Below are 11,944 nucleotides of genomic sequence, written 5' to 3'. Positions count from 1 at the left end.
AAATATTGCTTCATCAAACACAGCTTCATCCATCTTGAAGCAATTTTACATAGATCTTAATCTGACTCAGATTATTTATATTATTATTGATGCCTTTTTATTCCGCTGCGGGCGACAGCCAGAGCCGTGGTGACCTCACAGCCTTGGCTTTGTGAATGTGATATCTCCTTAATGCCTTGAGGGACTTTAATACAATAAAGACACAATTCATTTGTATTTTATTTAGGTAAGTATTATATTTTTCTTGCACTTGACTTTCACTTTGGACAGTAATGATTGAATTTATTCAACTCCTGGGTTCATTCTCAACAATTTCTGAATTTATTTAACAGTTCTAAATGTTTCTGTAGAGGATTGTTAATGTTCAGCCATGTTAGAGGATAAATCCTGATTTTTATAACCGCGACATCGTCTGACAAAATCACCAAACACATAAATGAAATACTTGCTACTGTATCACTTACTGTAGTATCATACAAAGTGGGTTTACATTGTAATGCAAGCAGAAATTTCAAGCAATATTTATGTATTTATTTATTATATCAGTCCCTTAAAAAAGAGTCTAATACTGGTAAATGTTTGATTAACAATCCTGTTACACGTACAGAGTTTTTATAACATAATGAAACATAATGAAAATACAGCCGCAGTAATCCTCAGCGCTCAGAACCTGAACATCTTTATTTCTGTAATTACATTTTTGTTACGAGTTTGTGAGTGAGCCGTCATACAACAACAAAAAGAAAGAAAATTTAATTCAAAGTAAAATATATTGTTCTTCAATAGTCTGAAACAGATACAAGTGTAATGAGTGCAGTTGTGACAATCTTTAAGCAATGTTAGATCCTTCTTACAAGTCAGTGTTAAAAGCTGTTGTGTTGTTTTTCCTGCAGTTGGTAGTAAGATGGTTTACTTACTACAAAACATTTGTTTTAGCAATTTCAGATAGTTAGTTAGTGATGCCTCGTGGCTCCATTCTGTTTGATTTTTCTTTTGTTGTTATTGCATTTTTCTGACGATTTCCGAAAACACAAATGGGATTTCCAAAAGGATAACAAACATATAGAAAACTTTAAATCATTTGTCAAAAGCCTTGCAGTGCAGTGAGAGTGGTTCAACATCAAACATCCAGAGTCCAGACCCGGGGCTGGAGGAGGAACGACAGACTATCACACACTCACTGAAAAGTTTTATGATTTCATTGGAACAATAAAGTTTGTTCCAGAGACAGTTTCAACATCTAGACTTTGATCTCTTCCTCCTCTTCAGAAAAGGCATATGATGTTTTGCGGCTGCGGGTCAAAGCAGGAGAGGGTGTGTTGTTGCTCACCCTTGTTCCCTTTGTGAAGGACCCGCCGCCATAATGGCGAGACAGCACGTCAGCCGCCCTCTGGAACCTCTCCGCCTCCATCACAGGCTCCGCCCTCTGAGGAGACCCAGAGGACGCATCAGGTGTCCTCAGAGACCGCCTGTCCTCCTCCTGCTCTGTCCAGTCAGAGCTACATGAGCGCCCCCTGTTGCTGCACATGGAAGGGGTGGGCGAAGTCACCCGAGGGCTCTGCACAGGCGTCTCTGTTAGAGAGCCGTCGTCCTCACCTTCCTCACCTCCTCTTTCATCTTCCTCACCCGCTGCCTGGCTGTAATTGGACATGTGAAGGCAGCTGGTGTTGTCAATCAAGCTGAGCACCTCAGTCATGAGGGAGGGGCCGAGGTCTACGGTGAACGAGGTGAGGGAATCCGAGCGCGTCAGTGCCGGGCCCCCGCTGTCCGGTAGCGACCCTCTCCGGACGTCTCCATCCTGAAACTGTCTGTCGAGGCGAGAGAGGCGGGGCAGAGTGACAAATCCAGACTGCAGTCCTGCAAACAGACGGGCAGAGAAAACACACTGAGGTCACTGAGATGATCTGAACTAATGACACAACGTACAGAAAACATCATGAAACCGTACAGGAATAATATCAGCAGCACTGTGTTGTACTTGGATTTGGGATTTCAAATTATGACAAAGTGCACAAAGACAAACACAAAAACCTTAAACTAAGCTGGACATAAGATAATGAAGACTCAGTTTTTCTTTGCTACAGTCCCAATTATTTTGAGTAAATCCGATTCCTTTATCAATCAATCAATCAATCAATCAATCAATCAATCAATCAGACTCTATTTGAATTGCACTTTTCATTCATACACTTACACACAGAGCAGGGATTAAAACACTACTCAAAATGAAGACAACAATAACAGGAACAAAGATAAAGATAGAGTAATAAAGATAAAATAATAAAATATTAAAACAGAAGAGGTGAATAAAACCATAAATGAAAGGTAAGATATTAAAATCAAATTAAAAAATGAAGACAAAATAGTAAAGATAAAATAATAAAATGCTAAAAGAGAGGGGAGGTTTAGAATAGAATAAAACCAAAAATAAAAGTAGAAATAAAATAAATAACCAGAGATTAAAGTAAGGTGTTAAAAGGAAAACAGTTTGAGTTTCCGATGCCTTCCTGTGTTGATTGTTATTAGTCCCGTTATTCACTGTTTATTTCACTACAGTCTGTCCTCGTCAGCATTTATTCAAAATTATATTTATAAGAAAAGAAATATAACAAAATATTAAAACAATAATTGAAACCAAATATTCTGAATGAAAACTCTTGTCCAGCAGTTCAATAGCTCGACCACAGGGTGGCAGTATGTGACAACCCAGGAGGAGCTCAAGGCGTTTTTCCACTCTCAGGGAAGTGGGACGGACAGTTTTCCGTCTCCTGTACACTTAATATTATAAGTGTCACACAGGAAGCCACTGAAAGGAGGGGAACAAGACACATATAAAGACAAATGTGAAGGGCGGGTGATATCCAGTTGATAAAAGGCTGAATTCCTAAAATGTGGGGGAAAAAAGTTATTTACTTTACTGAAAACATGTTGTGAACCACAGTATTAGATCACTTAGTCATGTTTCTTTGCAGTATTATAATTTAAATTTAATCTTTTGCAGAAGAGTTGCACTTGTCTTCTCCGATTACCTAATAATAGTTGTAATCGTAAGAGCAACTGAGACTGTATGAAAAGAAGGAGGGAAATTAAATGATGACATGTACTCAGATTACCCATCATCCCTCAGTTCAGCTCCTCATCACTCAGCTCGGGCAAATTCCTGATGAATTGGGTAACAGATCTGGAGGCGGAGAGGGGATTTCCAGTCCAGACCGGGCACTCCGCCGCCTGATAAGCTCTGATTGGTTAGCAGATATAATGAATGGTGTTTTCACGCTGTGCATTCACGCAGTCACACAGATACTGTATTTCAGGAAATGCCCACAAAGTGTCTTTCTTTCTTTCTCCCAAATCCAGCGGTGTGTGTTTGTGTTTATAGACCTAATCGTGCACAGGTGTTGCCTAGGTGATTCCAGATGACTCAGAGGAAGCCCGACTGTTCGCTGGTTGTCTTGGAGGAATGCGGGAACGATGTTGAAAGGATGGCAACCTCGCTCTCTGTATTTATGTGTCCACTGACATTTATAGTCCTCTTTTCACCAGCTCCTCACGCTGCTGGTCTGCAGGAGGGTGAAGAGTCGGAGCTGAGACTGAAATGACGTTTCATCGTCCATTTTTCTTTTCTTATTAATCCATTGCTGCTTTACCAACGGGCTGCAGCCTATAACTAGGTCATTGGTTTTTCTGATTGGGTCACACATCTAAGTAATGTTCCAGTTTACTGTAACCTAAACAAAGAGACACAAAGTACAGCACGCCTCTTCAAAGGTCTTGACATTTCACATCAGACCCACGCTCCATTTTATTTAATGTGAGTGATGATCTGAGCCTCTAACCAACATATGTCTTTTTTTATTTATATTTCTTTCATTTATTTTACATTAACACCCAGGAAACTTTTACAGTTACAGTCTTTGCTGATTTTTATCCAAAATGAAAAAAAAACAAACTGTCTATCTTATGTAAAATGATTTAAGGACCATGTGACCAAACTGTCAACTTACACTTTCACTTAGTTTAATCTCTCTCGTGTCAATACTAATCAGTCTTATATCTACAGACGTTGTTTCTTCGGCTTTTTCAAAGTTCAGTCAGTTTCTTTTTTAACGCTAGAGACCATCCTGTGACGGGATCCCACGAGCTGCAACACCCGCCATCGTGTTGACGTTCTGACCAACCAGAGGGTCAGACCTCACCTTGATCCCAAATACACGTTTGTAAAGTTTTGTCACTTGTGTATCTTGAACAAGACCTTGCCAAAAACATTACCAGCCATGTTGTCACGGCTCGTAATTAAGACAGAAATTTGAAGAAAAAAAAATTAGATTTGAGTCTGGACTCAGCTACACATGATGATGCAAAATGGGCTTTAAGGAAAAAACAATGTGTCTACACCTTAAAAAAACTAAAAACCCATCACAAAAATAAAATGCCTGTTTTTGTTCAGTAGAAACGTCAAAATATGCCTGAACACACCTGCTCTATAAGCTCAGCCCAGCATCTCATGGAAACCTTGCTCACACTCACACTCACACTCACACTCACACACACACACACACACACACACACACAGTAAGGCGTATGATCCCTCTTTGCTTCACTTTTCTGAAACCACAACATTTCCTCAGGTCACTTATAATGAAGACGATCTCGCTGCTAAGATGCTTTACATAAACCCCGCCCCTCGCTGCAGGTGATTATCTACATTATCTCACCATATGTGCAGAAGGAGTCGTCTGTTGAGCTGATAGAGCTGGGGAACAGCACCCTCTGTAGGCACCCATTGGGAGAGTCTATGTTAAGCTGGGGCAGGGAGATGGCGTTCTTGATGATGGGCGAGATGTCTGGTGGGGGGGACGACAAGTCCCGGGAGCCCCCCCGCGGACACGGCCCGGAGTTCTTCCGTACGTGGCGAAAGGTGCGCGTGAAGAACCCGCTTGTCTTGGAGCTGTTTGCCGAGTCCGGACTTCCTGGTTCCCTGACGCCCCCGTAGTTGCTAAGGAAGGAAGTGTCACCAAACACGTCACCGCCGCGGCCAACATGCATAGTGTGGCGGAAGTCGCCCAGCGGCGGGCTGATCATGTCTACAGAGAGGTCGCTCTTGAACCGGCGTTTCCCCTGAGAGCCAGACACAAGGCCCTTAATCCCTGGCAGTTTTCCCAGACTCATGGTGGCAGAAGAGTTGTGTAATTTCCCCCCTTTAACTGGAATGAGAGCGTCTGATTACATGTCAGTCAAATCTGAATTCCAGTAAAGGGTTCAATGTAAAACCAGAGGGAGAGAAAAAAGAAAACTTAAAATGCCAAGACAGTGAGGACAGAAAGCACAAATATGTGGTTGTTCAGTCGGCAGAGAATGTGTGTATAATCCATTCTCCACACGGCCAGAGCCAACTATTCATCCACTGTGGGCCAACCGCTTCCCGTTGGACCGACCCTGAAAGATGCCAGTGTGGACGTAGAGTCAGTCAAGTCGCCGTCTACGTCCCCCCATCATTCTCCTCTCACTCTCTCTCTCTCTCTCTCTCCGCCTTCTCGTGCACTTCTGCACGTCTGCCCAAAGCGACCGATATGAACGAATGACAGAATGACAAAGACGATGAATTACAAGCTGGCGCTCCGTCTCCTCGGGCTACCAGCGCTCATGTGGCTGCAGAGTTTGGGGCCGACCGGGCGACTCCTTCAGATTCGTTTCAGCAAATGACAGTTTAGATTTGCACAATCCGGCCACAACTGCAAATACACCGAGATGTGATTTCGGCCGAACAGCTCAGCTGGTGTGTGTGAAAAAAGCAACGAAACACACTGATGTTTACACTCTGTTAACTCTGCATCTATCTAGACTTGGACAACTGTCTTGTTGTCAGTCTCTTGCTTGCAACACTAAGAGGAAACCAAATTATATTTCACTTACATTTTACCCAAACGTAGTAATGAAGCTTTGAAGTAGCAGATATTATAGATATTAGACTGTTTTCTCCTCTCACTGTTGTTTAGCTTTCAGGTTATCTTGCAGGGATTAGTATCTGAGTTTATGTTTGAGCTGCTACTCAGTTCTCTGTGGTTTTTCACAGCGTCGCACCTGCACTGCATGTCCTCAAGCACCGATGAAGCACATGCATGACGAATCATTCATGTTGTGTTCCTGTGCTGTTAAAGAAAAAGTAATTCACGAAACACAGCGGTGCATGAGATCTCAACCCCGGACAGGATCCTCATCCGGTGAGTTGCTCTGTGCTTGCCTTCCTCAAAGTTCAGCAGAGAGAGAGAGAGAGAGAGACAGAGCAGGGGGGGGGGTCCACGTCCATGCACCGTCTCCCACTAAAGAGGTTTATCCATGTGTGCACCACGCTGTCCATGGGGCGCCTCGTCTGTCGCCATACGTCTTCTTTGTCCCCTCCGGTTCCTCTGTCGCCGAGACGCCAGACCTTTGGACGGGCGGGTGAAAACAATCACAGCAAAGGAAAAAGGAGGGGGACGCTTTCTCGAAAAGGCCGATGAAGTAAAGCGCCGTAATCCAGCAACTGTTTTGTCTGCATCGTCCTGGAAGAAAGATAAGGCTCCTGTCGGATTGTCCGTGCACTGGATTAGCTGATAATCCCTTCTGTCTTCCCTCCCTCTCTGACTCCCTCACTTGCTCTCTGCCGTCTTCAATCCACTTAGTCCTCCAATGGTTTCCAGGTAGGAGGGAGGGTGGTGGTGGTGGGGGGGCGGGTCTCTGTTTTCTTTCAGTTCACTTGAGGCCAACTAAGAGAGAAAAGGAGAGAGATGTGAGTTACACATTAGACCAAAGGCTGAAGCAGGAGCCTTCACATAAATGTGTCAGGAAACAGAAACTCTGGACTGACTGATGCTGCGGATGTTTCTCTCTGTGTCTCTGTTGCCTGAGGAGTCAGAAGGTTTTCAAAATAAAACCGGACCCCACAGAGTCTCTGGTGTTTTGTCATACGCAGAATCAGCCCCCTCCATTATTCTCTCCTGAGTCAACAGCACCTTTCTGCAGCACTGAGATGTTCAGATTATTCATCTAATTTGTCCATAGACAAAAACATAAATATCTTTTATTTTATTTCTTTTAATTTTCTTTTATTTATTGAGCACAAATACCAAACGTGTTGGTTCCAGCTTTTCCAGTGTGATGATTCACCATCATAGTGAACTGAATAACTTTGGGGTTTGGACAAAAAAACAGTGTTTGAAAATGTCACCTTTGACTCTGAGAAGGTGTTCTTGGCAATTTTCATTATTTTGTGACATTTTATACTGAACATTTACTCAATTTATCAAAAAACAAAGAAACATATAGAAAATATTTACTGCTAAAACAGAGAATATGTCACTTTGTTATTTCTTGTGCCAGATTTTTCCACATTAGAAACATAAGCCATGATTACACATGAAGCTTTTTTTAAACACACACAGACCCACAGAGCATTATGTCCATATGAAAATAAACTATTAAATGGTCTATTTCACAACTATATATTAGCATGGATTAATTTAAAATGAAAACGATCATTAGCCCCATTTAATCAGATGTAGTGATGTTCATACTTTATACAATTGTATTCACGTAATTTTTCTGTTCATTAAGTAATAATCTAATGACGCGACGTGATGTGTCTCCTGTGTCTCTGTGTTTCCTGGATTCTCCTTCTTCCTGCTGAAGGACTGACTCCAGGTCAGAGGGAGCACCGCTAAGCTCCAAACACGTGACCTCTCCGGACCGCGGCCAGCGTTGGATTAATGTCACAGGCTGCTGGAGATACGAGCCGAGGCCGCTGCCAGGCCAATCTGGACCTGCGATGTAACGACTTGGGCAAGGTGATGGTGCCACTCTTACTGGGCTCAGATTACCCTCCTTAAACCTTCAACTAATCCCCGTTTTTCATCCGCAATCCCGGGACAAATGCACAGGGGTTGCCGTCATTCGCTGTCATTAGCCTGAGGGAGGGGGAGAACGTGTGAAGGGAGGGGAGGTACGGTGAAGGTACGGGTGTGGCGGACTCATTCATAAAGAGGAGGAGGGGAGGTAGGAATGGATGGGTTTTATCTGTTGCCTGACCACTCCTGATCCCTCAGCTCGTAGCACTTAGCTTAAGGAGGCGATTATGGTCTGTGGGGCACGAGAAGGTGAGAGACGAGGGAGGCAAATATCCGCCGTCTGTCTCAACAGCAAGTTTGGATGAAATCAGATCATATGAGAAGCTGCTCTGTGCACGAACTAGCATTTGTTTCCTTTCATCCATCCGTACTGATGCTGCATTTCTGTCATCTGACGTCGCGGCTGTTCGTGGTGTAATTGACACGTTTTCTCCTGCTTTTATAGCTTCTTGGCTTTGTGAGCAGCTCAACTCAGATCTCTCCATGCACAACAAAGTGTAATACCAACTGTGGAAACTTTACTCAGGAAACTGGCCTCGTTGAAACACACAGAAAGACATTTAGATCTGCCAAACATGTTATTTATCCGTAAATTGTACCTGCAGACATCCATAAACAAGCCTGATCCGCGTGAGCTGCCGGACTGATTGCAGAGACAGAGGCAGACGGGCTGGAAAGTGTAATGGGAACAGCGTGCAATGGGGAGAACAGACCGGACGCCATCTATTATGGCCATCAAATAAAGGATCTGAGGACACTGATGAAAAACACATTTTACCTTCTGTCTTTATGTGTTTTTTTTTCCCCCGTCTTCTATTTTAGCCTCTGACTTCAATCAATCTTGCTGTTTTTTTTAATCTCTCTGTTATTTCCCTCTGTCACAAACACACACACATTGTCAAACAAGCCTCCTTTCTCTGTCAGTCCCAGATGTGGTGGGTCAGTCAAACATCTGGCACCACAGAGCCACAACTTGCAGGATCAGGCTCTGGTGACATTTGAGGGACTGTTCAATCACAGTGGCACAGAAAAAGATGCATGTGTCGGGTTTACACAGACACACACACACACACAAGGCTGTGTCGCAGTGGGTCAGCACTGAGGTTGCCTCCTCCACTGGACCGGAGGGCCGCGGTCGTTTTCCAGCACGGCACCAGTGAACTGTGGTTGAGGTCGGAACACCCGGACCATTACACACAGCTCCAAAATACAACATGCTCTCAGTTTAAAAGGATCTACTGCTGCGACGTGGCAATAGGTCCTGGCAGGTCCTTATGGTGAGGGTGTGTGTGTGTTTGTGTGTGTAAGTGTGTGTGTATGTGTGTGTGTGTGTGACTGTCACAGCCAGAGCCAAAGGTCAAAGGTCAAGGACGCGGTGACCTCACAAAATGCGGTTTTGGCCTCGTGAACACAATATCTCTGTAACGCCTTGAGGGAACTTCTTCATATTTCATACAAACATTCACTTGAACTCAAGGATGAACTGGTTAGACTTTGGGGGTCAAAGATCAAAGATCAAAGGTCAAGGTCACGGTGACCTCACAAAACATGATTTTTGCCTCATGAACGCGATATCTCCAGAACTCTTCGAGGGAATCACTTCAAATTTTGCACAAATGTTCACCTGGACGCAAGGATGAATTGATTAGACTTTGAGGGTCAAAGGTCAAAAGAAAAGGTCATGGTGACCTCGGAAAACCCTTATTAGTCATTACTCAAGACTTATGACAATTATGACAAAATTTCATACAAGTGGTTCATATTTTATCTGACTGGATAAACAGGGGTGTAACCTGAGACTAGTCTGAGTGGCCGAGTGATACGACCACGAGGAGGTTATTCTAGTTTCTGATGATATCTGATTTGGATGTCTGATATCTCACTGTGATGACATGGGTTCATGATGATGTCTTACAGTATTAGACTGAAAACACAGATATGTGTGATATGACATATGTGTCATACCTGAGCATTGTCACTCGTAGATGAACTTCCGGTTCACACTTTCCTTAATGTTCTGTTGAGTCAACAAAATAACTCACAAGAGGAAACATTGCAGATAAGAATTCACTGCACATCGGACCTCTTCAACCAGTTCAATGACTTCTTTCACAACGTGCAAAGACTCAAAAGAAAACATTGCAAAATAACAGCAGGCTAAGCAAACATATTCATCATTACGGCCCGGTTTAACCCTTAGCTTCATAAATTAGGTTTTTTTATGTATGGGACTTCTGTCAACAGAACAAAGGGGAAACAGTGAAGTGCAAACATATCTTATTCCATTCAAAAGCTCTGCCTAACAAAGAGCATAAGGAAATATCACCTCTTCAAACTTCCACCTAGCAAACATTACAAACATGCAGTTAATGAAACATAAAAGTGGCTGTTCAAAGCTGCTCAGTCCTTTTCACTGTGTATCGTATAAACCCTGTCACTAAAGCGTGGACACTGGCCAAACATGGTCCCACCACCTCAGTCAGGAGCAAACTGCAGTTCATGGTCCTCAGTAAGATACAAGCCTGGTGAAGACACATATAATACAGTCTGTACAAGTTCTATATAAACAGGACCTATAAGAGGACACATCACCGCTTAATGGGAAGTAATGTTGCAGTAGAGGATGTACAGAGGTGATGAAGCGCTGATGAAGAAGGACACCACTGCACTGTTTGCAAACGTTTTCCATTCATGATGATGCAGCTTGTTTTCTACTTGACAGGATCTACTTGATACCGTCTTCTGACCGATGCACCAGCGATATGAGCACAGATCTTTACAGCACTGATGGTTGTCTAAAGTTTTCATGCCAGATGTTAGAAGCTGACAAATATTTAAGAGTGTCCCAAAGTGACAGTGACAGTGATAATGATATACTGACACTGAACTGGTTTTCATTTCGGTAATCTGGTCACCTTAAAATATTAGCGAGTTTCCATTCAGGTGTTTAACACGTACATCATACAGCAGTTTCTATATCTGTGAAAAGGGCCATTTTCCATGAGGTGGTTACTTTATCTAAACCATTTTAAAGCAGAGCCTGCGCAGTGATGAGAACACTTTTTATGACATGTGCAGCTACTGTTTGTTTGTAGGTTCCTTTACAGCACAGAGACGTGTGGCTTTTCCCGCTTCACAGAAAGCCAATGAGACCGGATTAAAGTCTGTGAAGTAACTTACTCTAAATAACCCCTGCTGCTGATTTCACACCACCTTCAGCGGTTTCCACGACAACTTCGGAAACATACATCAAACAAGGTGATTTACAAAACAATCTTACCTTAGAGTTGAACTCCGCACGCGCTCCTTTCGCAGGGAGAGGGCTTCACCGCCTCTTCTCTCCCTCATCCTCGTCGGTTTGTGGTGCGCACCGTATGTTTCCGCTTAGAAGTGTAGCGGCTCTGTGCTGCTGCTGCTGCTGACAAGTGGACTGGAAGGAGATGAAGAGGAGGAGGAGGAGGAGGAGGAGGAGGAGGTGGAGGAGGAGGAGGAGGAGGTGGGAGGACTCCAGAAGCGCGAATGGCTAAATAGCAATGACTAGTGTTAAAAGAAGCCAACATCAACTTCCTGGTACAAGTAAATCTATGATAAGTGTAAGGAAGTGCAAAGAGGATGAGTGGCTACCTGACAGATTGGTGCAACATAACTCAAAACTTTCAATCTGAGTCAAACGCGTGTAAGTGATAAAAAAAAAACCACAAGCAGGAGAAGAAGAAGAAGTGAACAGCTGGAGTTCATCAATCCAAATGTCAGTCTGAGTTCATGAGCAGAAGAAAGACAGGAGCAGGTTCTCATGTGAGGCTGGATGCTGCAGTGATGAACTGACTCTTCCCACAGCGTCCTGTCACCGAGGGCTCCTGCTCCTGCTTCTGGCTAAATATGGGTGTATGTGGGTCTTCGTGGCTTTTGTATTTTTGTCAGCTCGTTTGGTTTGCAGCAACTTAGATGTTTAAACATGAGCTCAGATATGCAATAAACAGTGGAACACACACACATACACACACACACACTGACCTTTACCCACCTCTGTAAACATGATCTCTTAATAGCCACCATGGGTG

General features: G+C 43.5%; 1 protein-coding gene across 2 annotated transcripts; it reads right to left on the bottom strand.

The window, feature by feature from the left end:
- Positions 1-516: 516 nt before the first annotated feature.
- On the bottom strand, positions 517-11,322 carry cdc42ep1b (CDC42 effector protein (Rho GTPase binding) 1b). 2 transcript variants are annotated; one of them, XM_056401361.1, is made up of 4 exons: positions 11,164-11,315; positions 9,849-9,900; positions 4,716-6,746; positions 517-1,857 (listed from the first exon to the last, which is right to left on the bottom strand). In XM_056401361.1, exons 3-4 carry the CDS (start codon positions 5,167-5,169, stop codon positions 1,241-1,243), a joined length of 1,071 nt encoding a protein of 356 aa, XP_056257336.1. In that variant the 5' UTR covers positions 5,170-6,746; positions 9,849-9,900; positions 11,164-11,315; the 3' UTR covers positions 517-1,240. The 2 variants fall into 2 exon arrangements, with proteins under 2 accessions (XP_056257336.1, XP_056257335.1); XM_056401360.1 differs by lacking the exon at positions 9,849-9,900 and having other exon boundaries at positions 11,164-11,322.
- Positions 11,323-11,944: the final 622 nt, after the last annotated feature.

Source organism: Seriola aureovittata, chromosome 17 (genome assembly GCF_021018895.1).
Source record: "Seriola aureovittata isolate HTS-2021-v1 ecotype China chromosome 17, ASM2101889v1, whole genome shotgun sequence".
NCBI lineage: Eukaryota > Metazoa > Chordata > Actinopteri > Carangiformes > Carangidae > Seriola > Seriola aureovittata.
The sequence above is the reverse complement of the archived record's forward strand: the minus strand, read 5'-3'. Positions and strand labels throughout refer to the sequence as shown.